We start from the raw sequence: 27,583 nt of genomic DNA on the forward strand, positions 1-27,583 counted from the left end.
TTTAAGTGCAAAAATCTTCGACGCTTCGTTAAACGCAATTTCACCTCACCAAACTCAATGACAGAATCGGACCAAACAACGCTCTTTCAATCTGGTCACCTCCCGTGCTCGTTTTGAGAAGACAAAATAGCAGGACTGGTGTCATCATTGTCCAGTGGCGGATCCAGCATTTTTAAAAGGGAGGGGTCCAAAATATCAAATCATCTCGGATTAGTATGCCCAACTTCAAATCTATACTCCAACATGTTATTGTGAACGTTGGACGTGCACTAGCAGTGAGTGAGTGATTGGGTGTAACGCCACTTTAAACTGTCTTCCAGTTACACCAGGGCGCGTCAGTTCAATGTGGGAGGGGGGCGGTCGGGTAGCCTAGTGGTTAAAGCGTTCGCTCTTCACGCCGAAGACCCGGGTTCGATTCCCGACATGGGTACTATGTGTGAAGCCCATTTCCTCCCCCGCCGTGATATTGCTGGAATATTGCTGGAATATTGCTAAAAGCGGCGTAAAACCATACTCACTCACTCAGTGTGGGAGGAAAGCCCGAAGTGATGCAGGTCTCAGACGTTTACTACTTTGGTGAAACCTACAAGCACGGGTATGCTGCTGTCAAAACTAGGAACATAATCGGGGCGAACCGGGATTCGAACCCACGATCATATTTTTCTGTAAAGGCCAAGTGACGTCAGTCTGCAAGCTAATTACGGTACCTTTCACGACTGGGCCACGCAGTTTTCTTTTGCCCTCGAAAAACATAATGTCCACACAAATTGTATACATCCATTATATCAGCTTCTACCCTTTAGCTTCAAAAAGAAAAAACCGCCTCCGTGGTGTAGTGGATTGTGTCTGCCCGGAGAGCGGAAGGTCGGGGGTTCTATCCCCGTCCACGTCATACCAAGAGACGTTAAAAGATGGTACTCGTTGTTACCCTGTCTGGCGCTCCGCTTCAAGGGGATCAAACAAGCACTGGTCGGCTCGGAGTCAGTATACCGTGTCTAGTGGGGTATTCATGTTAAACTTCGGCATGATATCTGATCGGGCAAGTACTATAAACCGGAATAGTCCGAACTGGTACAAACAGACACACACAGACACACACACACACGTACATGCACGTCGCTATATGAGTGCAATAATCTTGAACGTGACTTTTAACCTCATTTCACCTCACCTTTTGCAAAACGACTTGAGTAAGTATGGTTTAACGCCGCTTTAAGCAATATTCCAGCAATATCACGGAGCGGGACACCAGAAATGGGCTTCACATATAGTGCCTATGTCGGGGATCGAACCCGGGTCTTAGGCGTGACGAGCGAACGCTTTAACCACTAGGCTACCCGACCGCCCCAAAACATCTTGAGGGCACTATTATTATGTGTTGAGTGACTTGACGTTCTAGGACTGCAAGTTCAAGCCCATATCAAGTCCATGAAGACGCCCTTTTCGGAAGTACTTCACGATGTTCAAGTCTTTAAATAGCACATTTACCTTTTTAATAAATTCTTTATTTAACCTACTAAGATAAGTCAGTGACAGGGTTTGGGGGTGTTTGTTCAGAAAAAAACCCATTTCCACTAACATTATTACCAGTTTGGCATGAAAAGGTAATTTGACAGTGCGGAAATCTCTTCCAAAAAACTCATGGCGTTACAACCAGATCGGCATTATAGAAAGGTAATTTGACTGCGGAAATCTTTTCCAAGGAAAACATGGCGTTATTACCAGGTTGGCATTATAAAAAGGTAATTTTGACAGTGCGGAACTCTCTTCCAAGAAATACATAGCGTTATTACCAGGTTGGCATTATAAAAAGGTAAATTGACTGCGGAAATCTCTTTCAAAGAAAACATGGCGTTACAACCAGATCGGCATTATAAAAAGGTAAATTGACAGTGCGGAAATCTCTTCCAAGGAAAACATGGCGTTATTACCAGGTTGGCATTATAAAAAGGTAATTTTGACAGTGCGGAACTCTCTTCCAAGAAATACACGGCGTTACAACCAGGTTGGCATTATATCCGGGTATAACTGTATATAACGGTCCTAAAATGTACAATATCCTCGAACCATTTGGTCCCCCGGTTCTAATCCCAAACTCACCCTGATATTCATCCTTAGCCCATCAGCACAATACCCGTGTTTTGGGATTTTTACAGCAAGATGTTCTGCGTCTTACAATCGTGGCTTTCCTCCAACAGTAATCACGATGTGATTATGTGTGACAATTGGCTTGAGCCGCATGAGATTGGATCGGATTATCAGTATCTGTAATTTGCGTGATCGCGTGTCATGACACCCCGGTTGGTGCTCATACTTTCGCTCACTGGTTTGCCTGGTCCATTCTCATATATGTTCATCATCTAGTTGGCATATCACTTAACACGGCGTTGAGCTCACACTGAACTGAAATATTCTAAACGTCCAGCAAAACCCTCCCACTCACATCAGTGAATCATGAAACATCAAAGGGTTTTCTGTAATGAACTCTATACCCTTTTGTATCATAGCGAACGTTTACGTGCGCGTCGACAGTTTTAGGTGTCTTTAGATGCATGGGTTTGCGCCACCTTAAGCAATATTCCAGCAATAAGGCGCCGGACACAAAAAATGGGCTTTACATATTGAAATCAAATCTCGGAATGGTGAGTGAGTGAGTGAGAATGGTTTTACGCTTTTAGCAATATTCCAGCTATATCACGGCGGGGGACACTGAAATGGGCTTCACACATTGTACCCATGTCGGGAATCGAACACGGGTCTTCGGCGTGACGAGCGAACGCTTTAACCACTAGGCTACCCAACCGCCCTAATAATTGTGAACCCAGATCAACATCAAATGTTAAATATAAGAAAGACCACGGTATATGTGTATATGGTTTACCAGCGTTCATAGAAAAACACAAAACACGTCATACAAAACTGTGCACACTAGCTGTATTAGAAAACAAGTGAATTCCAGGTGTGATTTAAGGCATAGGCGTTTTTGGCAGAGGTGTTGTTGGCAGAGGTGTTATTGGCAGAGGTGTTATTGGCAGAGGTGTTGTTGGCAGAGGTGTTGTTGGCAGAGGTGTTATTGGCAGAGGTGTTAATGGCAGAGGTGTTATTGGCAGAGGTGTTATTGGCAGAGGTGTCTGTTGCACTTGGTTGATGAACAGCATTGCTGGCATATATATACATTGTCGTGAAGCTGTCGCTTGCCAACTGTCGGAAACCGTTTAATAATCTCACAGTACTGAAATGAATAAAACAGAATTCACTCGTAAATCATTTGGTTAACAGATAATTTTAAAAACCATAAAGTCTATAGCAAAAATATTTAAAAAAACAAACTAAAGGTATTAACGAACTCTACAAAGAATTTTCTATGTGTAAACAACAAATAAGAATGTTATATACAACAGTTTGGTGGAAGGATTTAATTTCTCTTGTTTTGAGTTATATTTTCAAACCCGAAATAAGGACTCGCTAGGGTGAAGTCAAAAATACTGTTCGCAACATTATTTTTTATCAGAATTCTGAAGTCTTTGGTTCGAGAATCCGAAAACCAAACTATGCAACAACATTCGCCTTACTGTCAAATTACCATTAGGGTGTTACAAAACCGAAACTACGTGTAGATCCGGGTTAGAAACGTTTTTTCAGCAACCCATGCTTGTCGTAAGCGACGGCTAACAGGATCGGGTGGCCAGGCTCGCTGACTTGGTGGATGCATGTCATCGTATCCCAATTGCATACTGGATAAATTCTCATGATATCGATCACTGGATTGTCAGGTCCAGACTCGATTTACAGATTGCCAACAGCAAAAACTACAATAAAATACGTCCCACTGTGGGTCGAGGATTACCTGGTGAGGTTTGCAGCTAAGTGTGTAATGAGTTACTCCCTCTTGGTTAACGTACTTCCCCGCAAAACAGTCCTGTAATACAGAAACAACGCATGGTGAATAGTGAACACAGGGCACCCTCGTAATCCAGGATTCCATTAACCCAGAAACTCCGTTTTCTGGACGATTCGGAACGATACTGCAACATACTAAGGAGATTATAGAGCGGTGCCCGGAGACCGGAAGATCGGTGGTTCGATCCTCTGGCCGCGTCACACCCAAAAAAGGTTAAAAGGTGGTCCTGTTATACTGTTCGGGTGGTGGTGGTAGTGGTATAGCTTAGAGGAGGCTTGTACCTAAAACGTTCGGATTGTAACGGACGTGATATTTTTCCCTGCCTTGACTTTGCCTATCATCGGATCGTTTTTCACGCACCAACACTACAATCAATGGCCACAGTTGTAAGTAGTGTATCGAGGGTATTGACCTGCCACTATGAACGAAATAATGGCTTACTGCTCCAGTATTTAAAGGGACATTCCTGTTATTCCATGCTAAGCTAGGTAAGGTTTCTGTAACGTCTGTATCACTATAAAACGTACAAAAGACATGAAACCATGGTACATGTTGTTTCCCTGCCTGGTGCGCGGCATTATGGGGCTAAAACAAGGACGGGTCTGCTAGGAGACGGTATACTGTATCTCACTGGGCTAGCTTAGCTCCGGCTTTAGTCCGGACTAGTACAAGCAGCTACTCACACACACACACACACACACACACACACATACACACCAGTGCAATACTCTCGAACGCGACCTTTAACCCCATATCACCCACCCAAAGGGGATTGCTCCGTTATGATTTGTTAAACCGGTCGGATTAAATCGTAATTATTGTCATACCTCATTATCAGAACAGAGTATGTCGTCATCGCAAGTTTTGTCGTACTTTGAACTGTAAACATCTTTACAGTAGGAGCACGTGATCCGGGCTGCCCTTTTACTGTTGTCCGCGGTTGCTAGGCAACACACAAGGGAGACTAGAAAACAAATTAAATGGTATTTTAACAATGACTCACCATTTCGCGAACACCTTGTGCCTTCACTATGGTCACTTGATGGTGATTCAAAAACACATGTTTCGAATATAGGGCCATTCGTTCAATGGATTCTGCTTTCGGCAAATGTAATGGAAATGGTCTTGTTGCTTGATTACCACGAAAGACAGAAACCAAACTAATTGTGTATGTTTCAAGCCAAACATCATTCAGCAAAAACAAGAGTGAGTGATTGGGTGAGTATGTTTTACGCCGCTTTGAGCAATATCCCAGCAATATCTCGGCCGGGGACACCAGAAATGGGCTTTACACATTGTACCTATGTCGGGAATCGAACCCGGATCAGTGTGACGAGCGAACGCTTTGACCACCAGGTTACCCCACCGCCCTAACAAACAACAGGGTAGTAAGAAGAAATAAGTCTGAAACAAAAATTGTAAGTTCGTTTAATAATACTGACAATAAGAAACCTTATATCAATGCCCCATAACTGTAGTTAGGTTTGGTATAATAGAAGTCGTGGTCTGGACCCGTTAGTCCTGAACCCGTTACTTCGGATCCCGTTTCTTCGTATCCCATTACTTCGGATCCCGTTAGTTCGGATCCGGTTAGTTCGGATCCCGTTAGTTCGGTAGTCCTGATTTCCAGAGAGTGCTGTGAGGATCGTCTGCAACGTCTATATTGGACACTACACACTCCCATGATACGTTTATACGAAATTACTCCGGTTGACTTAACTCAGAACAGTACTGTCTGGATCACTACGTTGTGATCGTCACAAGCAACACTACAGTATCGACAGGCTTAGGATTGTGATCAGGGCAAATCTTTAAGACCCACGCTCATCGGATCCTGGCACGGCCAAGGGTCGCAATCTTAGGATACTTGGCTTAGCTACCCATGCTCCCTGCAGGTGAAATATGGTGACATATGTAAATGTTAGTTACCTAGTATCAGGGGAACCAGTCCGTGACCCGGCATAGCGTTGTTAAGAGCTCTGTAGTCGTGCTGGATAAGTTAGCATATGTAAATGTTAGTTACCTAGTACCAGGGAAACCAGTCCGTGACCCGGCATAGCGTTGTTAAGAGCTCTGTAGTCGTGCTGGATAACTTAGCATATGTAAATGTTAGTTACCTAGTACCAGGGAAACCAGTCCGTGACCCGGCATAGCGTTGTTAAGAGCTCTGTAGTCGTGCTGGATAACTTAGCATATGTAAATGTTAGTTACCTAGTATCAGGGGAACCAGTCCGTGACCCGGCATAGCGCTGTTAAGAGCTCTGTAGTCGTGCTGGATAACTTAGCATATGTAAAAGATAAGAAACACCATACCTTGCTTGACCTGATGTTATTTATAGAAGGCTACAAATAAACACGAACACGCACGCACGCACACGTAGAGAGACACACATGTATGTATGTATGTATGTATGTATGTATGTATGTATGTATGTATGTATAAAAGGCAAATAAATAAAAATACATATATGCATGTGCGTTTCTATTTGTGCACGTACACACGCACGCGCACGCACGCACGCACACACACACACACACACACACACACACACACACAAACACATACACACCATGAGTGCAACTCCCAACACTATTAAATTTAACGTCTACTCGGAGAGCGGAAGGCCGGTAGATCGATCCCCTGATCGCGTCACACAAAAAGAAGGTACTTGTTGTTACCCTGTCTGGCCCTCGGCATTACCAGGATAAAACTAGGACTGCTCAGACCGGAGTCCGTATACTGTGTCTGATTGGGGTATCCATGTTAATTTGCGACTGGAATCTTTAAGGGCCAGCACTATAACGTCGGCATAAATCCGGACCAAATAAACTGCCGTTCGAAAAAATGTATACACTCGTCGAAAAACCATTTTTGTTCACCATCAGACCTGGGTGTATACTTTAGCACACAAACACATAGCCACAAACACACGTGCATGTTCGTTGATATAGAAGTGCAATAATCTTGGACGCGACCCCACCTCACATGTTATATAAACACATCATTTAAAACAACGTAACATTATTGTCCAGGTAGACGGCATTGTTGTCTAACATACGTATGTAATGTTTGTCTCGAACAAAAAATATCTTTTGCAACTGTTCACTGGATTATTCATGATCTTCCCTCGCTACTTTTAATGTACAGTAAACTACGGTTTTAACGAACACGCGTATAACGAACTGACGGATAACTTACTTTTTGGTCCCGACTGCTTGATGTAGTCATGCTGTATATGTACTTTTAACGAACTAAAATTAGTAGTCCCTTTGATTTCGTTATAACCGTAGTTTACTGTATTTTTAATGCGAAATGGAACCTGTTTTAAACGTAGTGAAAACCTTTCGATTTATTCAATCTCACGATCTTGGTGTGGACGATTTTTTTGGATAATCTAATTTGTAAAAACTGCACCATAAATATGTGTGGCTATAATAGGGACCGCCTCCGTGGTCTAGTGCTAGAGCGTCCGCCCGGAGAGCGGAAGGTCCGGGGTTAGATCCCCGGCCGCGTCATACCAAAAGACGTTAAAAGTTGGTACTTGTTGTTACCTTGTCTGGCGCTCGGCATTAAGGGCTAAAACGAGGACTGGTCGGCTCGGAGTCATGATCAGTATACTGTGTCAGAGAGGGGTATTCATGTTAAACTGCAGCATGGTATCTCAGTGAGCCAGCACTATAAATCGGCATCAGTACAAGCAGCCACACACACACACACATACACGTGCATGCACTTCGCTATATAAGTGCAATAATCTTGGACGCGACGTTAAACCCCATTTCACCTCACCTCACTCCTTCATAGGCTTATCGTAGAGACCTGCTATTTTTAATCTTCATATCTGTACCAAGCTTTGAGTCAACGACTACAAAGCCACAGTGTAAAGTATGACATTGAAACCACCCTTTGTCGTGATGTTGACAGGTATGTGCTTTCATTAAACGTCATAGTACAGTCGTCAGATTACAAATCTCAGATTACAGTTGTCAGATTACACAATTCAGCTGAGCCGTGGGATTTCGGGTTCGAATAGGTCCTACGGCCGCTTTCTGCAAAGCGAGTGTAGCTCTGAGACGATCGTAGCTACTACACTATAACATACGGGGGCACGGGTGGCCCAGTCGTCTAAGGCGCCGCGATTCGCTGTGCAGAGTTGCGTCCCAGAAACCTATGATTGTGGATTCGAATCCTGGCTCGCCCCGATTATGTTTCTAGGTTTGTCAGCACCATACCCGTGTTCGTGGGTTTCACCGAAGTGGTAAACGTCTGAGACCTGCATCACTTCGGGCTTTCCTCCCACATTAAGCTGTCATGGATCACGCCGTGATATAACTGTAATACTGTTAAAAGCGATGTTAAACCCAACTCACTCACACTCACTATAAAATATGCTTACGACAGTCTTAGCGCTAAGATGACCTTACGGAACGTGGCCCTTCTACCTACGTTAGCCGTCCGAAGCGATTTAATGGATTGAATGGTCTGGCTTGGTGATTTGGTTGAATGTTTCGAAGTGTATCGACGTTGTTCGTGGTGTCAATCACTGAACTGTCTGGTCCAGGCCTGATGTTTTACAGTCTGCCGTCGTATAGCTGAACTTTTGTTGAATGTGGTGTGATCGACAGACTAATATTCAAATTCGAAACGGGCTAAGCATAGCATCTTAAACATTATACGTACTACTCAAAAGAAGTTTAGGAACCCACGACTTGTTCATATAGGTATAGTTAATCTGCCATGCCGCGATATAATATCGTACTGTTTGAATATATTCAAATCATGACACAACTAACTTAACATTATAAAAATGATTTGGTAACTGTCGACATATTTCTGAAATGGGAAATGTGGAATAACATTCGAACATTAATAAGGGATTAAAATATACAGCTTCGCCTCACCTCTCGCGGACAGTACATATATCTGAATAATAGAGTCGTACATTAACCTGTTCTCATTTCTATACATGAAACGATTTTGTTTTTGACTAGGCCTTACTCTAATGGTCAGAGTCTCTGTGGTTGGAGGTCGCTTATCTGGCAGACAGGTCAAGAATGTAAGAGAACCTTTCACCTTTCCTTTTTCAGATACGTTAGGTCAAGTACAGACAGGTCTTGCCTTTGAGTTGAAGTGAAATGGAGTTAAACGTCTCGTTAAAGATTATTGCACTTATATAGCGACGTGCATGCACGTGTGTGTGTGTATGTGTGGCTGCTTGTACTAGACCGGACTGATGCCGATTTATAGTGCTAGCTCACTGAGATACCATGCCGCAGTTTAACATGAATACCCCACTCAGACACAGCATACTGACTCCGAGCCGACCAGTCCTTGTTTTAGCCCCTTAATGCCGAGCGCCAGACAGGGTAACAACAAGTACCATATTTGAACGTCTTTTGGTATGACGCGCCCGGGGATCGAACCCTGGACCTTCCGCTCTCCGGACGGACGCTCTACCTCTAGACCACTGAGGCGGTCTGTACTAGTATGGACTTGTGCCGGGTTCATAGTGCTAGCCCACTGAGATTCCATGCTGCAGTTTAACATAAATACTCCACTCAGACACATTATCCGAGCCACCCAGTTCTTAAGGCCGAACGCCAGGCAGGGTAACATCAAGTACCAGAGTTTAATGTATTTTAGCATGACGCGGCCGGTGATCGAACCACCGTGATCCGGGCAGACACTCTATCCACTACACAAGAGGCGGGTTTTCTATATGAAGCTAAAACGGTAGAAGCTGGTATAATGAATGTATACACTTTGTGTGGACATTATATTTGTTGGAGGCTGGAGCAAATTTAAACTGCGTTGACGGGTGGCCCAGTCGTGAAAGGTACCGTAATTAGCTGTGCAGAGTGACGTCACTTGAGCGTGCCAGAAATATATTATTGTGGGTTTGAATCCCGGTTCGCCCCAATTTAAGCTTACACGACGTGATATAACTGGAATACTGTTAAAAGCGGCGCTAAACCCAAATAACTCACAACAAATACTACTTCAATGCAAGACAACATAGGCGAATCCAGAGGGGGGTTCAAGGGTCCCCCCCCCCCCCTTTGAAAACCAAATGTAGTATGTTGTAGGCAGTTAAATTATCTTAGAGAGGATTTTGATATATACTGGATCCGCCCCATGACTATGATCCCAGCAGCTGTTATGTATGTCTTCACGTTACGGGGGCGGTCGGGTAGCCTAGTGGTTAAAGCGTTCGCTCGTCACGCCGAAGACCCGGGTTCGATTCCCGACATGGGTACAATGTGTGAAGCCCATTTCTGGTGTCCCCCGCCAGGATATTGCTGGAATATTGCTAAAAGCGGCGTAAAACCATACTCACTCACTCACACTTCACGTAACGAGCACGTGAAGTGACCAGACTGAGAGCATGTTGTTTGGGAGGATTCTTTCATTGAATACGACACGATAGATGAGGAAGCGTGCTGGCATGTCATGCATGGTTGTTTTAGACTAAGAGGCGAGTTTTAAATCAGAACTCCGGATTCGTGTGGCGATATGTACATATCGGCATTAGCCATAGCGGGGAAATGACGTGTTTTGTTTTTTAATTCATGCTTGTTTGTTGTGAGACGCGTTGAAGATGTCGGAGAGTGGTCCCTACTGCTACTCCTGCGACAGCGTCAACTTCCCTAACGAATGTGAACACGTGGAGCTGTGTGAGACAAGGGAGGTAAGATGACTTACACATAATACCGAGTGACAGACTGTTTTATTCCGAAGTTGCCATCCATATTGTTTTATGTTCCTCATCTCGATCCTCAGATTCATAGGAGGTGAGGTGAGGTGAAATTGGGTTAAACGTCGCGTCCAAGATTATTGCACTTATATAGCGACGTGCATGCACGTGTATGTGTGTGTGTAGCTGCTTGTACTAGTCCGGACTGATGCCGATTTATAGTTCTAGCTCACTGAGATACCATGCCGCAGTTTAACATGAATACCCCACTCAGACACAGTATACTGACTCCGAGCCGACCAGTCCTTGTTTTAGCCCCTTAATGCCGAGCGCCAGACAGGGTAACAACAAGTACAATCTTTTAACGTCTTTTTGTATGACGCGGCCCGGGATCGAACCCTGGACCTTCCGCTCTCCGGGCGGACGCGGGATGGACAGCCTAATGATGTTATCACTAAACTGCCGGACAAAAGAAAGTATAAACCCATGTTTGATGATGACTAAAAATAAAACAAAGAAGAAATGGTTACTCGATGGTGATGTAATTGATGCGGGTGTAGCAGGGCGTGGTGTCATCCCACGGATGACATCCTTACCTTGCCAGCTTGCTGCGTGATTAACCTCGTTGGTCATGTGGACAAGGCGTCCGACCTCTGATCCGAAGGTTCGTGCCGCGAATCCCATCACGGGCTCGGAAATTTTATGGCCGCGGGTGTCAGGCGATATTACATGCATCATATCAATGACTATCCTACAATTACAGGTAACGTGTACATGACGTCGAACGTGGGGGTCGAAATGTCACAGTACCCAGCGCGAATAAGTATGGTTTTACGCCGCTTTTAGCAATATTACAGCAATATCACGGCGGAGGACACCAGAAATGGGCTTCACACATTGTAGGGAATCGAACCCGGGCCTTCGTCATGACGAGCGAACGCTTTAACCACTAGACTACCCCACCACCCCCACAATACGGAGTAAGGACAGGTGAGGTGAGGTGAAATGGGGTTTAACGTCGCGTCCAAGATTATTGCACTTATATAGCGACGTGCATGCACGTGTATGTGTGTGTGTGTGGCTGCTTGTACTAGTCCGGACTGATGCCGATTTATAGTGCTAGCACACTGAGATACCATGCCGCAGTTTAACATGAATACCCCACTCAGACACAGTATACTGACTCCGAGCCGACCAGTCCTTGTTTAAGCCCCTTAATGCCGAGCGCCAGACAGGGTAACAACGAGTACCATCTTTTAACGTCTTTTGGTATGACGCGGCTGGGGATCGAACCCCGGACCTTCCGCTCTCCGGGCGGACGCTCTACCATTAGACCACGGAGGCGGTCGAGTAAGGATAGAGTCAAGCAGGTCTTGTCATGAACAATTTGAGTGTATACTTTCTTTCACCCCGCAAGTTTGTTAGTATTATTTGGTATCAGGAAATATAAATGATAAGCATAATTTATCAGAATCAGAATTTATGTTTTATCGCGTCAGCCTCTTCGCCTATAACCCTAAGTAAATAACCTTCAACAACTGTCTCTCATTTTGCCTTATAGGTGTGTTTTACTCAACGTTACACAAGGTCAGATAACATGACTGTCTACCGTATGGGATGTCGCCCGTCAACGGTGAGTACACAGACCTATTCTACCCCGGAACTTCACGGGTCGTGGATATTGGTAACTATTTTGAGCAAGACCGAGAGTTCAGTTCCTATTTGTCCTTGCAGGAGTGTGAGCCAGCTGGTCGACCAGACACCTGCTTATTATGCTGCAACACCAGCCACTGCAACAGCCTCTTGTGTGATGAATATGGTAAGACTGGAAAAAACCCTTCTTACCTTCCAAATGTTCGGCCGGAGAGCCTTTAACCAATATGAGTTTCTATTCCGCGTCAAATTCTGTCATATACATGTAAGCTAGCTAGGCGATAAATCACAAAGGACAATGAAGAACGAAGTGTGGTTTCTTTCATGATAAAACATTGTTCTATCATGACGTAATGTCTGGCGATTCCAACATGAGCTCGTAACTTGATGACGTCGTAAATTGGACGACGTTATTTTTTAGAGGGAAGTGTCCAGAGAGAGTAGTTCCTCATAGATGTAGCTGGTCAACGCAGGAGAACGCAATGGCCGAACGATCGTACCCAAACGTAGATCGATGCTCATGATGTCTGTCACTAGATTGTCTGGTCCAGACTCGATTATTTACAGTGTAGAAGAATTCTTCCTGGTCGGTCAAATATTCCTCCACATCACCATTAGCATAATGGAGCATCGATCCACGCAACTGGGCTGCGATGACATGCATCAACCAAGTCAGCGAGCCTGACCACCCGATCCCATTAGTCGCCTCTTACGACAAGCAGAGTCGCCTTTTACGGCAAGCATGGGTTGCTGGAGACCTATTCTACCCCGGATCTTCACGGGTCCTATTATATAGTGAAAACGCGTGCAAAGACAATGTGGTTTAAGTGATTATGTTTTGCATATACAAAGATATGGCCATCACTACAATAAACAAATATATTTTCAAATGTTTTCCAGCGGCTTTACATCGTCCCTGCTACAAATGTGACGATCTCCTACATCCGGGAGATTGTGATGTCATTACCGAATGTGACCTCAAACACGAGGTGAGTTGAAAGGGGTTTAAAGTTGCGTTCAAGATTATGCACTTATAAAGCGATGTGCGTGCGTGCGTGCGTGCGTGCGTGCGTGCGTGCTTGCGTGCGTGCTTGTACTAGTCCGGACAACACACCTACAAGACAAAATGAGAGACAGTGCGTGATGAGTTCTTTCTTAGGGTTACAGTCGAAGAAGCTGACGCGATAAAATATAATAACTTCTTATGTTTGATAAACTATGATTTCATCAGGAAATTGTAGTCAAGAAGGTCTTCTGATAACTTGTGTTTTGTTTGTTGTTTAATGCTTCCATCGGATGAAAACGAAACATTCTGAAAAACAATACAGAGGTTGAAATCAATATAATACTGTATCTGTAACTATATGCATACTTGTGACTTTAATTATTTCCAAAATAAACAAATTTAATGTTGAAATTTTCTAGCACCAGCTTCTGATCTTTTGTTACTTTTCATATTTCAGAAATGCTTCATGGAGAAAGTTTTAACCGACACCTATAATCTGCGATATAACGTTGGCTGTTTGCGATCTCGCGTGAGTTGCAGTCACATTTGAAGTACGACGTTACCCACTAGTTTGTGAAGTTAATGTGTCCATCCGAGTAGCTCCGGTGGGGGGTTGCGTTCGCGAATTATGTAATACGGAATTGTAGTTTTGCGGTTCTGTCAACATTCAAACTATAGTTTTCACAGCTATTGTCTTTTGTTGATGTTGGTTGGTTTGTTGGTTGTTTTACGCCGCACTCAGCAATATTGAGCAATTTGGATCGATGACATGCATCAACCCAACTGTAATAAAACGGGCCTTACCCCGCGAAATGAATCAAATCACTTGAGCACCTTGATTAAAAATATGAAAAGATTTGCAAAATATCTGTCGGCGCCAAGTTGACTGAACACATCCTCTGCAAATCCTGCAGCCGACCGAAATCTGCACGTTGAAATCCATGTAATTTACGAACCGGAAGTCTACTTCGATACGCGATTTTGATTGGACAATGCATAGACTCGTCCGTCAAGCCAAAATGTAACTCCGGAATTCCAGCCTAGTTCGGCAAAGATGGAAACTGGCCTTTTACAGTCAGTTAACTCTATTGCATCGAGAGGATGCCGTTAGTCACCTCTTTCGACAATTATGGGTTCCTGAAAACCAATTCTAGCCCGGATCATTTGGACGCACTGCGAAGTTGGAGACCAGCCCCAGGGACTGACACAGATAGATACCGTAATCAGCCATAGAATCCCCGCGCAATTGAAATACTGCTCATAGCGACGTTAACCAACTCACATAATAACATCCAATCATCATTAGATATTTACGACAAGCATGGTTCACCACTGGGTACATTCTGTTGGAAGCTGTTGCTTTATGGTTGTTGCAGGTGTGTGATGCGCTACAGGCTCAACTCCAGAGAGGTAGGCGGGATCATGTGATCACTCAGATTTGCGCCAGCTGCTGCGATGGTACAAACTGTAACAACGTCGACTGCGACCAGACAAACTAATAAATTATGACGTCAAACTACAAATGTATATTTCAGTGAAGGTATTCTACCATAATTAAAGGATTGTGAACGTTCCCATATTTATTTTTTACCTGAATCTAATGTGTATTCCAAAGGAATCATACTGGCGGACTACTTCCCAAAAGGTCAAACCGTTAATTATGCCGCCAACATTATGCTTATCTGCTAAGGCAACTACGTGAGAATAGCAAGGCTAAACGTCGTGGAAAACTCACCAATGGTGTGTTGGTCCGCCAGGACAATGAACCTGTCCACAACTCTGATGTCGCCATGGCTGCAACGCATGGCTGTGGTTTGGAACTCGTTGGACTCCGTATTGACCAGATTCGGTCATATTTCCATCTCTTCTCAAGATTGAAGAAAAAACTGTCTCGCAAGCATTTTGCTAATGGTGATGTGGAGGAATATTCTACCGACCAGGAATACTCCTTCCTCACCAGTGAGGTCCGCCGCACTCAGCAATATTTCAGCTTTATGATTGCGTTCTGAAAATAATCGAGCCTGGACCAGACAATCCAGTGACTGACATCATGAGCATCGATCTACGCAATTGGGATGCTATGACATACATCAACCTAGTCAGGGAACCTGACCACCCGATCCCGTTAATCGCCTCTTATGACAAGCATTGGGCGACTTTCATACTGTAATTATGTCTATATTGATCTAAACATTTAAAACTTCTTTATGAAATAATAAAATGAAGCATATTCCAATAATAGTTAGTACTCCAAGTCCTCTTGATAAAAAGATCCGTGAAGATGCGGGGTAGAATACATGTAGTTCTTCAGCAACCCATGCTTGCCGTAAAAGGCGACTATGCTTGTCGTAAGAGGCGACTAACGGGATCGGGTGGTCAGACTCGCTGACTTGGTTGATGCATGACATCGTATCCCAATTGCGTGTATCCATGCTCATCATGTCAATCACTGGATTGTCTGGTCCAGACTCGATTATTGACAGACCGCCGTCATGTAGCTGGAGTATTGCCGAGCGCGGCGTTAAACAACAAACAAAAACAAACAAAATCTTGATAGAAATACACCAGACAGGAGTTTCCCTTCAGAATGATGTTAATAAATGTATATTAGACAATAATCTACCTCCATTAAATTCAAAATCAATCTGCTAAATGTAGCGCATATTAAGCTTTGATATCTACGATGTGAGGTGAAATGGGGTTTAACGTCGCGTCCAAGATTATTGCACTTATATAGCGACGTGCATGCACGTGTATGCGTGTGTGTGTGTGGCTGCTTGTACTAGTCCGGACTGATGCCGATTTATAGTGCTAGCTCACTGAGATACCATGCCGCAGTTTAACATGAATACCCCACTCAGACACAGTATACTGACACCGAGCCGACCAGTCCTTGTTTAAGCCCCTTAATGCCGAGCGCCAGACAGGGTAACAACAAGTACCATCTTTAAACGTCTTTTGGTATGTCACGGTCGAACCCCGGACCTTCCGCTCTCCGGGCGGACGCTCTACCACTAGACCATGGAGGCGGTCTTGATATCTACGAATAGTGCAAGGATATCTGCGTAGTATGGTGGCAGATGTACTCGCCAACCTGTGGTTAAGCTAACGCTAAAATGAATGTCACAAAGAATGAATGACACCTGGAGACATAACTGATTTTCAGTGATCCATCAATCAGGTATACCTGTGCTTTCTCGTAGACTTGTGGTGTGTGTACACCCTCTGCAACACACACAGGTAATATGTTCAGGTATTCATCCCGGGGAGTTGAGAATGCAATTTGTCCGTAACAGGGTTATTAATTGATCGCGCGTATGCAAACAACACACGCTTGGCAAATGAGGGGAGGGGAATGTTTACCCCTTTCGCGAACACTGGTGTCATCTATGATTTTCAGTGATCCATTTATATCATTTTCACCGCTACTTTGCCTTTTTAGGCCAATGCGATCTGTTTCGACAGATAGTCGAGAGTGATCACTGTGGCGTTGACGTTTTGAAACAAATGTGGAGGCAGACTGGAAGCAGAATGGACATATCTGTGACAAGACAAAAAACAATACAAATGGTCCTCAGTTACCTACTATATGAATAACAGATCAATTTGACTTGCCTTTGCATGTGTTTGTGACGGCCCGATACGCAGGATAATTGTAACATGGACAGAAAAATCCATCTAATACCTACGTACATAATCCTAGTCTCATTTTGTTGCATTAACCTTATGCTAAGGCATGTTAGGTATTGTTTCACATGTTTCATTTCTTGTATTGCCTTTTTCTGGGTTAACCTCTGCATTTCAGTTTGGAAATGAACACGTGACAAAAAATTGGGATCTCTGGATTGAATTGGCTAAAAATTCTATGGTTGGCGTTGCTAGTTATATACACCTTATGGCTTTGTTTCAGTTTCGGATGGTATTACCTTACGGATATACATCTGTGTGGGATAGTGCAGATAATAATTTCGCATGGACATTATTTCTTTCACCAGGTCGAAGTCTTGGTTAGAATACGTCTTATGCACTCTATACTTGTTGTATCCCCATTGCGGTTCTGAATTTGTTCCTCGCAATAAATGCTGGTCGTATCCAAGAAGATATTCCGGACCTATGCTGATAAAAAGGAGGGCTTCATGGATCGGATGGTCAGGTGATCTGGTTGATTGCGTGCCATCGTTCTCCAATGAATTATCTGTTCGAGACTTGATTATTTACAGGCCTCCGTTATATAAATGGAATACTGTGGCGTTAAGCAACAAAGAATATTTTTTGAAATCTTTATTTCCTTTTAACAATACACCAATCGGGATAATCAGTTTTTAGGGTTATACAGAGTTTGTTTGGCAGGTATTTTACCAGCGTTGCAGTTGTCACTTGTACAGCAATATCTGCAAGTCGTGGCTGACGTCAGGGTGGTTGGGTCAAGGTCCACACACTCGCTCCTGTCAGATGTCTGCTGATACCACAGCTTGTCGCATTCGTTTTGATTGACGCACCTGAAGAACGACGATTTCGGTTTATTTCGAATAACAGTTATTGTTTGGAACTGAACTTGTATTGGTTAATCAATAACAACTCACTTTTTTACAAATCGGACGTGGGACGGCAATGAAACCGTGCAATAGCTGCTTTCGGTCATTATGGCGTCAGAAACCTGTTACAGAAGGTTGATGCACAATGTGTAACCTCCACTTAATTTGTACTCCAAACTTGAGCTAGTGAGTGAGTTGGGTTTAACCCCACTTTTAACAGTATTCGAGTTATATCACGGCGTGTCAGCTTAAAGTGGGCGAAAAGCCCGACGCGATGCAGGTCTTGGACGTTTACCACGTTGGTGAAACCCAGGAGCACGGGTATGGTGCTGACAAACCTAGAAACATAATCTGGGCGAACCGGGATTCAAACCCACAATCATAGGTTACTGGCGTGCCCAAGAGACGCAATTCTGCAGAGGGAATTACGGCGCCTCAGATTAGACCATCCTTCTTTCATCTTATGATGGTCATGCAGTGGGAAGTCGTGGTCAGAAATGGTCCACAGAAACCTATGCTGGTCCAAAGAGGCGACTAAATGGATCGAGTGGTCAGGTTCGTTGACTTGGTTGATTGCATGTTATTGTACCAAACCTTGTGGATCGTTGATCCCAATACTTACAAGTCGCCGTCGTACAGCTGTAATATTGAGTGTACTACTGTAATCAAGACCAATGGTAGTATTTATGTCTATCGCTGCTCACTGTTGCGGTGTAAAACAACAAACAAACAACACAAACAAACATACTAAGCACACTCGTTCACTAAGATACAAAATCAGTGACTGTGTGATGGTTGCCCAACAGCATAGTCAGAAATATCTCACGTATATCGGGAGTTGCATCTGGACCACACAATACAGTGTGTATTACACAGCAGAAGTGAATTGGTTTGTTGATTTGTTGTTTAACGCCGCACTTAGTAATATTCCAGCTATATGACGGCGGTCTGAAAATAATCATCAGCATCGATCCACGCGATTGGGATACGATGACATGCATCAACCAAGTCAGCGAGCCTAACCACCCGATCCCATTAGTCGCCTCTAACAACAAGCACAGTCGCCTTTTACGGCAAGCATGGGTTTCTGAAGACCTATTCTACCCCGGAATCTTCACGGTTCCAGCGGAAGTGAGCTCCATTGTCATCCGGCTATGATGCCACAGAACCAGATATCACGCACTGTAACCAGCAGGTTCCAATTCTCCTGAATTAGACTATTGGAAATATTAGTGATAACACTACGAAATATGGGCATACCTCTTTATATAGTTGGTTGTGCCATCTATATGTTGTTCAATGTCAGTCATGCAGAAACTTGCCCCAGCCGGACACGGGGCTGCATGAGGTATATATATTTCCGGCAGGGTGCAATATCTACCGTTGTCAACGCTACCACACTGGTAGCAGGAACGGCGTACTGCTTGCGGTGCCTTAGTGCTTGTAACTGTTGAAGCTGTGGTAGTTGTAATGTCTGACTTAGATGTATGTGTAGTAGTTGTAGGTGCAGCAGTAGATGTAAGTGTAGTAGTTGTCGGCATAGCAGTAGATGTAAGTGTAGTAGTTGTAGGTGCAGCAGTAGATGTAAGTGTAGTAGTTGTAGTTGCAGCAGTAGATGTAGGTGAGACAGTAGATGTAAGTGGAGTAGTTGTAGGTGCAGCAGTAGATGTAAGTGTAGTAGTTGAAGGTGCAGCAGTAGATGTAGGTGCAGTAGTAGATGTAAGTGGAGTAGTTGTAGGTGCAGTCGTAGATGTAAGTGTAGTAGTTGTCGGCGTAGCAGTAGGTGAGGCAGTAGATGTAGGTGTAGTTGTAGGTGCAGCAGTAGATGTAAGTGTAGTAGATGTAGGTGCAGCAGTAGATGTAGGTGCAGCAGTAGATGTAAGTGTAGTAGTTGTAGGTGCAGTCGTAGTTGTAGGTGCAGCAGTAGTTGTAGGTGCAGCAGTAGATGTAGGTGTAGTTGTAGGTGCAGCAGTAGATGTAAGTGTAGTAGTTGTAGGTGCAGCAGTAGATGTAGGTGCAGCAGTAGTTGTAGGTGCAGCAGTAGAGGTAGATGCAGCAGTAGTTGTAGGTGCAGCAGTAGATGTAGGGGCAGCAGTAGATGTAGGGGCAGCAGTAGATGTAGGTGCAGCAGTAGTTGTAGGTGCAGCAGTAGATGTAAGTGTAGTAGTTGTCGGCGTAGCAGTAGTTGCAGGTTTGGTAGTAGCAGTGACAGACGCCTGGGGTGTCATCCCTGTGGTTCTAGTGCCTACAATGGAAAATAACTCGAATATCAAGTGACATATGGTGCCAGTGTAAGCTACCTACTCTTAGACCTGTTAATATGGATACCAGACATGCTATTGGGATACGATGACATGCATCAACCAAGTCAGCGAGCCTGACCACCCGATCCCGTTTGTCGCCTCTTACGACAAGCAAGCATGGGTTGCTGAAGACCTATTCTACCCCGGATCTTCACGGTTGACACCGTAAGAACGTGTTATGATGCTCTCCATTTACAGCGCTTAAGTCTGCGCCAGGTTAGAGCCTATTCACAACTCTCTTATTGAAGATAGAGATAGAGAGAGACAGAATACATCGATAAAGGTTCACATTTCGCAGTCTTTCTGATGCTTTGTGTAACACAATGGACGATGCCAGTTTCCTCCTTTGTTACATCACTTAGTGCAAAATCGGAATGTGTCATATTCAGGTTGCTGGGTCTCTGTGTTTATGGGATTTAAATGCAGAAAGAAGCAGACATATTCCAGTATTAAACACTTTCATTCTCTTCATACGGATACTTTATGTACAGTATATGATGGTAAAGTGTAACTGGAAAATCAAACGCAAGGTGAAAATGACATGTGGAAGGTGTAAGACTGATTCGAAATATATTTAATGGTAATTAAGGTCGGATAAATCTTGAGGTCAGACAAAAATACAATTTTGTCAGACCTCTTGTCTTGTAAAGCAAAACAGATGACTGCAATGCAGTTACACACAATAGTTGCATTTTTCGCAACATTTCTACAGAGATGGCATGGAGTGAGAGTGCTAACAGAGATGATTTGTTTCAAAATATATTTAATAGTAATTGAGGTGGGATAAATCTTCTTGAGGTCAGATGAAACTACAATTTTGTCAATTGTTGTCTTGAAAAGGAAAAAAAAATGACTGCAATGCAATTATACGCAAAAGTTTTTTCGTCACATTTTGTACAGAGATGGCTAAAGAAGGATAAGATCAATTACCGCAGGTTGTACCTAATTTCTCCTTTGATGATAGCCTCTTTATTTGCACCCTCAGGATATTGACGTGCATTGAAATGAACAGTTTTTCTAATATTTATTAGTTAAAATGTTCACTTTTGAAACTTTATTACTTCAGTCAGACAATGCAAACTATATATGCATGGATCACTGAAAATCTGTGATGACACCAGGTGTTCGCCAAAAGGGTTATGTAAGTGTTTGTTTGTTGTCTAAGCACGCCAGTTATTAACCTGGTTTACGGACCAGTGTACACTCCAGTAGCATTCTCAACTCCCCGGATGAATACCAGAACATATTACCTGTCTGTGTTGCAGAGGGTGTGCACACACCACAAGTCATCGGGCAAAGCTTTGATAAATCTGGAAGATGGCATATCTGGGGTGCGCACAGTTCGCTGTTGTCTTTACATGGAGATGCTGAAACAATAAAACACGAACATTGGATGTGTGATCAGGCAATCCGAGCTGAGTTTCAACAGACAAAAAAGAGTTGCGTGACGTTTGAATCAATTGTAAACGAGTTAGGACTGCTAATCGTCCGGAGTCAGGTACTTCTTCAGATTTGATTCTTCTTAGAGACAGATATGTTTTTGGTCACTGTTTACAAACACGCTACCCCCTAGAAGATTCGGGTTAGAATTTGTCTTCGGTAACCCAAACTAACGTGATCCGGTGGTCAGGCTCACTGACTTAGTTGCTACATGCCATCGTTTCCCAATTGCATAGATCGATGCTCATGATGTTAATCACTGGATTGTCTGGTCTAGACTCCATGATAAACAGACCGCCGTCATACAGCAGGAATATTGCTGAATATTCTTTAAAAATACGAGAAAAGTCTACTTTGTGGGACGTTAACGGTACTCATCATACTATATGTATTTCAACAGTATCGCAATGATGTTTTTGACCATTGCAATAGTTAATACGCCCACGATAGTCATCCCTACTGTTTGGCGGCTTTTTACCCAATTCATACAGTAACATATTTACAGAAGAGCGGGCAATATCGTGTATGAATATATATAACTCACACTGCAAACACGAAAACGTCGTTTTTTTCCGTATATGGTCATTGGACGGAAAAACGACGTTATTTGGACGTTTTCAAACCATCGTTTTTCCGTCCAAATAACGTCGTTATTTGACATCGGAATTTACTTGGAGAGAACGATAGCGTTAAGCTCCTCCCTTTCTTGATTGACATTGTCAATCAAGCAACAGCGTCTACCGGTGTTTCTACTTCTCAGATTTCATTGGTCAGTCCCCGCGTGTTAGATTTCAGGCCCGCGTTTGACGCTGCACTCGAAGCGCTTAGCGGAAGTACTGAAATCAATCGTTCTGCGCATCCGGGTTACTTAATGCCTTGACCAAATTTTCCGTTCTGTGCATGCGCGATTTCGCGTATTGTTTCCTAGATTTAATGTCACCACTATTTGACAATGTTTCATAAACACAGTCACGTGAAGGTTCGGAATCGTAACGAGTAACTCCATTTAAATTGAAGAGGATCCCCAGTGATATGGGAGATTCCAAGATGAAACTATTCTATGGCTATCTAGGCTGCCACCCAAACCGATCTAAACGGGACCCGATAGCTTATTGTATGCTATATAGTCATATGGAAGTGGACAAGAACTATACATTGTATTCCGGCCGATTGTTCTTGCATTTACTTATAAGTCAGGAAAATGGACTTAAAAGGGGAGTTGTTGAATGTAATTATTTTAATTATTAAATGTTGCCTATGCACTAATCTGGACGAACTTCTCATTGTTCTGTTTATGTCATCCTATATACTATTAGTATGTTACCGTTCTAAAGTCAACCTCTCACATAACATTATATTCTTCATAGTATCAAAGTTTAATCAACAATATCAAGAGCAGCGATTTAAACCACTGAAACACCCAAACACAAGGCTGTTATCAAGCGCTAGTGCAGACGTGATGCATCGTAAAAACTGTATCGTGATGTCTTCAGAATTCAATTATACTACGAGATAGTACGGCTAACGGTGACTCACCGGTGGAACAAAGACAATAACGCTAATACAGATATAACGTATTTGAATGTTAATACTAAAGACAAACAATCATTATTTTTGCAGTGACGATATAACACGTATACACGTTTATTGTTAACTTTCATCAATTTTGCTCGTCATTTTAATAACTTTGTTTTCACATATATATGTAGCAATACCCGACAAGCATGTCATACATAATTATGGGGCAGTTTTCAATCTTGTACTGACTTACTCTGGTGTTAATGAGCGAAGTTTATTGGCTTGTGTGTAAAACCCGGTTTTTCTGGTAATCCTATTATTACTTAGTTTATTTCTATCTAATGGCACCCTGTTCTCTGGATCATGGCTCCGTGACTATCCATAACAGTTAAGATGAACATTCAGTTCAAGTAAATGAATGAGTTTGTTTTGACGCTACAGTCAGTCAAAAAACCAATGATGTGAGGTTTGATAACACACTTCTACCAGGTCGAACATCGTGGATCCTCATTTTCTGCCTAACGAGAATCATAGTTCATATGCTAATCCATCTGCGAATACCCTCCCACTCAAGATGACCTTACATGTTGCTAAATCTATCATCTATCCCCCCAATCTCACCCCCCCCCCCCCCCCCCCCCACACACACACACACACACGCATGCACGCACGCACGCACGCACGCACGCACGCACACACACACACACACACACACACACACAAACAACTGACCTAAATAACCTCCACAGGAAATACTGCTGATAGCCTCTGGTCAACTCAGCCGCGCCACCGCAGAATGTTCGGCCAACTCTGCAGGGGGCATTCTCAGTGGCTTCAAACGCGCTGAAATGTTTTCGCCTTTGCATCCAAGATGGTGGACAAGTGAAATCGTATGAAATTTGGCTAGTTTAGGTCCTATCTCTTTTTTGATTACCCAATAAAGTCAATTCATAGTTACACGGTTGTGAAGAAGCTTACAACTTTATAAGACTTATTCATCTCATTCCAAAAAAGCTACTCTCGCTCACATAAAGTTGTAGTTATTATGTCACTGTTTTATTTCTTTAAAAATATATTACATGTTCAACAATAACAATCAAGATGAACATTCAAATTCCGATATAAGTAAATGAATAAGTGTGTTTTACGCCACAATCAGTCAAAGACCAACGTTGTCCGGTCTGATGACACACAATCTACCAGGTAGCACATTGTGTACACCCTATCCCCATTGAAGTCTCCACTGTGGGTATTCCTGGGGACGAAAAGGCCCCATGTACCTAGGAATTTCATGCGCGGCATTCTCTGCCTAAAGAAGATCATATAGTTAACATGCTAATCCAACTCGAACTACCATCCCGCTCAAGATGAATGTTTATGTAACATCCAACAGGCCCACATTTACGCACGTACGCACGCACGCACGAACGCGCACACACATATTTGGATTTACCAATCCCTGAATTGAGAAGACGTGCGTTACGAAGCTCCTCCAAGTCATCATCAATATCCATATATGTCTGTGATATCATTACCCATCCAAAGCCGAATATACATTTATTGTGTTTTCTTGACAACAAATGTTATAATTGGGATAACACTTTCTGAGTAAAGTACAGATTCTCGTACTTTCTTGGGTTGAGTCCCGTCCGGGATTTGAACCCACACTGTGAGTGAGGCACCCAATCGCCAGAACACAAAGTTGGCGATCTAACCCAGCCACCGAACCAAAAATGTTAGTCCAGATGACGTATACTTTGTGTACTCCTCTGACAAGAGAAAAATGGCACGGCTTCTATGACCGAAAGCTTTGAACCAACAATGCCTTTAAGAAAGTGGTCAACAGTAACACACATTATATTTGGATACCACTTTCTCAGTAAACTACATATTTTTAGGGTGGAGATAATAGACGTTGATGGTTGATTATCAATGGACAAATTAAAGCCAAAACTTAACTAATGAATGATTGGTAATGGGAAATGGACAATGGGCAAACGGGAGGCGGGGTAATCAGCGCCATGCCAGTTATCTGTTGGCTTCCCTTGTTGCGTTCCCTTCTTTGCTATCTTTTTAAGTTTGTTGTTCTTACAGGTACAAATATATGTTCTCTGCCTCATAGCATTTAATAATATGCACCTGATGAAGGAGAAAGTATATATATTCCGAAACGCAGTGTTCCTCCGTTGACATCCATAAATATTTTTCCTTGTGTGTATCAGTTCTTAATGCCCTTCAAAGACTCAATCTAGCTTTGTTTTTAAATGTGGTGATATTTGCGTAGAATATAATATGGTCATGCCTATATACATTTGGGTCTTTGTCTACATAAGCATTTAGACATACAATTTAGAGCTAAGGACATTGCTAATTCTGCAGGCATGAAGTAGACGTCACAGCAAGCTGTGATCTTTATTCATACTTTAGATATTCGTTATGGAGATCTGTAACTGAAGTTTACCGTAATCTTCCGCAACTCTCACCTCCTGACCAGTTGAACGTCTTAGTGCATTCAGATGCCATTGTAAAATTCCAGGCTGCCCCTCTTTCTGTGATGTTTTGACGGATGAAATCTATTGCGTTATAATAATCTCTGTTTGCTGATATATAATTTGTACATGTTGTAAAATATTTACGATATGTTAAACGTGTAATTCGATGCATATGCAATGCAATGTGAACATAAGTGCGGATGCACGAAGGCGGTTATAGTCATAGTTATACTGCGATGGATGTAGGGGAATGGTAGGGGGGTGTATGTATGTATGAAAGCACGAATACCGATACATGAGGGCGGATATAGTTATAGTTCGATGGATGTTGGTGAATGGTGGGAGGATGGATTATGTATGAAAGCATGCGCATGGATCCATGATGGCTGACGTAGACATAATGGTGGGGAAAGAAGAATGTGATGTGTGTGTGTGTGTGTGTGTGTGTGTGTGTGTGTGTGTGTGTGTGTGTGTGTGTGTGTGTGTGTGTGTGTGTGTGTGCGTGCGTGCGTTGTGATACGAGGGTTGGCGAACATGTTGTAAGATGATTGTGTGAGTAAGTTAAGTGGTTGAGGATGTGGCAGGTATGCAGACTTGGGGTTGGGGGACTGGGTGTGCCTGTACTGAGGTCTTTTGTTTCACTCACTTATAGGTTTTCTTTCCCTCAAATACTGTTTAACGCATTTTAATGACTGAAACTGTAGTGGCTCAAAGGTCATACTGGCCGGGCATTCAACATATCTACCCCAACTACATACGTAGCCATTTTTATGGTGTACAATTCTTCTTCTACCTCACACACACACACACACACACACACACACACACACACACACACACACACACACACACACACACACACACACACACATACACACACACACACACAAACACACACACACAAACACACACACACAAACACACACACACACAAACACACACACACATTAATTGTTTTATTAAATATATCTTCGAGAGTCAGTAAGAAACTAGAAATAACTGCCTTTGTTCGGTAAACCTCACCAAGTTTCAGTTTTCGCCTCTTCCTTTGTGGACTGAGGTTTCACATTTGTAAAATGATCTCTCTTATCTGTTTGTACCATCAACTTAACTGCCCTCACCCCCTGCAGTTTTCCCGTCCCATATTGCCAAGCAGGTGACCCACAAGCAGGAATACCGCCCTCCCTCAGTCTAGTGATACTGTGCCTATCACAATATGTTGGGGATACGTAGCCTTGCTGTGGGCAAACATTTGGTTACAATTTGGCAAACTTTGATATGTAAACAGCAAATATTCTTCAGTTTTATTTCAACAAAAACGGAAAAAATCGGATCCTACTTATTTTGTGGATACCATAACAATTTTTAGCATCGGAATTGTTAACATAATTCTTAAATATATTATGTTTTGTTTGTTTGTTGTTAAATGCTGCACTCAGCAACGTAAGGATATTAAAACATTACATTTAGGTTCAGTTGTATTTTTATATTTGTATCATTTTGCAAATGTTACAGAGACCTGATAAGGGATATATAATAATGTATAGTCGTTATTCTTAAAGTAAGAATATGTTAGATTTATCAACCAGAAATATTGCACACAAGAGGATAATCAGATTTCATGACACTATTCAACGTCGAAGTCAACGATATTTGTGTATGTTATTGCTACATGACACGGATACGTCATGATAAAGCAATTATAAATTGGCATTTGATGATATAAGATAGCTACGCGATAAATCACAAAGAACAAAGAAGGAAGCGATATTTATTTCACGATAAAACATTTTTCTATCATGACGTCATTTATGGAGATTCGAACATGCACTCGCAACTTGAAAACGTCAAAAATTTGACCTTATTTTGGTGAGGTATGTATCTAGTGTGTTGTTTCCAATAGATGTAGCTGGGGAAGGTAGATAAAGGCTGCCCGAACAATCGCATCCGAAAGTGAGAGCGAAATGGCAATCGGTATTGGGAGAAAAGGTACAGATAATCGACGAGAAAATTGTGAGAATATGACCAAGAGCCATGCTT

General features: G+C 42.9%; 3 protein-coding genes across 14 annotated transcripts in view; 1 reads left to right on the forward strand and 2 right to left on the reverse strand.

The window, feature by feature from the left end:
* Window positions 1-2,920: 2,920 nt before the first annotated feature.
* On the reverse strand, window positions 2,921-6,171 carry LOC124143468. Of its 3 annotated transcripts, none has more exons than XM_046512456.2 (4): window positions 6,113-6,171; window positions 4,729-4,865; window positions 3,848-3,919; window positions 2,921-3,232 (listed from the first exon to the last, which is right to left on the reverse strand). In XM_046512456.2, the coding sequence occupies exons 1-4, from the start codon at window positions 6,144-6,146 to the stop codon at window positions 3,116-3,118; spliced, it is 360 nt and encodes a 119-aa protein (XP_046368412.1). In that variant the 5' UTR covers window positions 6,147-6,171; the 3' UTR covers window positions 2,921-3,115. The 3 variants fall into 3 exon arrangements, with proteins under 3 accessions (XP_046368412.1, XP_046368411.1, XP_046368410.1); XM_046512455.2 differs by lacking the exon at window positions 6,113-6,171 and adding an exon at window positions 5,925-6,030; XM_046512454.2 differs by lacking the exon at window positions 6,113-6,171 and adding an exon at window positions 5,831-5,972.
* Window positions 6,172-7,730: 1,559 nt separating this feature from the next.
* Window positions 7,731-14,826, forward strand: LOC124143496. 2 transcript variants are annotated; one of them, XM_048389481.1, is made up of 8 exons: window positions 7,731-7,826; window positions 8,894-8,958; window positions 10,501-10,590; window positions 12,158-12,229; window positions 12,331-12,415; window positions 13,150-13,238; window positions 13,713-13,806; window positions 14,632-14,826. In XM_048389481.1, exons 1-7 carry the CDS (start codon window positions 7,790-7,792, stop codon window positions 13,803-13,805), a joined length of 531 nt encoding a protein of 176 aa, XP_048245438.1. In that variant the 5' UTR covers window positions 7,731-7,789; the 3' UTR covers window position 13,806; window positions 14,632-14,826. The 2 variants fall into 2 exon arrangements, with proteins under 2 accessions (XP_048245438.1, XP_046368454.2); XM_046512498.2 differs by having other exon boundaries at window positions 13,713-13,784.
* A 2,695-nt stretch (window positions 14,827-17,521) lies between these two features.
* Window positions 17,522-27,583, reverse strand: part of LOC124143499 (uncharacterized protein PB18E9.04c-like) — a 58,432-nt gene continuing 48,370 nt past the window's right edge. For all 9 annotated transcript variants that reach the window (XM_048389335.1, XM_048389333.1, XM_048389331.1 and 6 more), the window contains 3 exons: window positions 21,344-21,460; window positions 19,051-20,035; window positions 17,522-17,754 (listed from right to left, as the gene is read on the reverse strand). In XM_048389335.1, coding sequence (XP_048245292.1) covers window positions 17,571-17,754; window positions 19,051-20,035; window positions 21,344-21,460 — 1,286 coding nt within the window. In that variant the 3' untranslated portion in view covers window positions 17,522-17,570. The remainder of the gene's footprint in view (window positions 17,755-19,050; window positions 20,036-21,343; window positions 21,461-27,583) is intronic.

This window comes from Haliotis rufescens, unplaced genomic scaffold, assembly GCF_023055435.1.
Source record: "Haliotis rufescens isolate VD_foot unplaced genomic scaffold, xgHalRufe1.0.p SCAF_8, whole genome shotgun sequence".
Lineage (NCBI taxonomy): Eukaryota > Metazoa > Mollusca > Gastropoda > Lepetellida > Haliotidae > Haliotis > Haliotis rufescens.

Bases quoted from the DNA above. Each gene is read 5' to 3' on its own strand.
- LOC124143468 (XM_046512456.2), bottom strand. From the start codon at position 6,146: ATGCCGGGTCACGGACTGGTTCCCCTGATACTAG. The intron at 3,920-4,728 runs GTATGACAATAA...TCTGTATTACAG, and splicing joins TACTCTGTTCTGATAATGAG to GACTGTTTTGCGGGGAAGTA. The intron at 3,233-3,847 runs GTAATCCTCGAC...TATTCATTTCAG, and splicing joins TTAGCTGCAAACCTCACCAG to TACTGTGAGATTATTAAACG.
- LOC124143496 (XM_046512498.2), top strand. From the start codon at position 7,790: ATGACATTGAAACCACCCTTTGTCGTGATGTTGACAG. The intron at 12,416-13,149 runs GTAAGACTGGAA...AATGTTTTCCAG, and splicing joins CCTCTTGTGTGATGAATATG to CGGCTTTACATCGTCCCTGC. The intron at 13,239-13,712 runs GTGAGTTGAAAG...TTCATATTTCAG, and splicing joins AATGTGACCTCAAACACGAG to AAATGCTTCATGGAGAAAGT.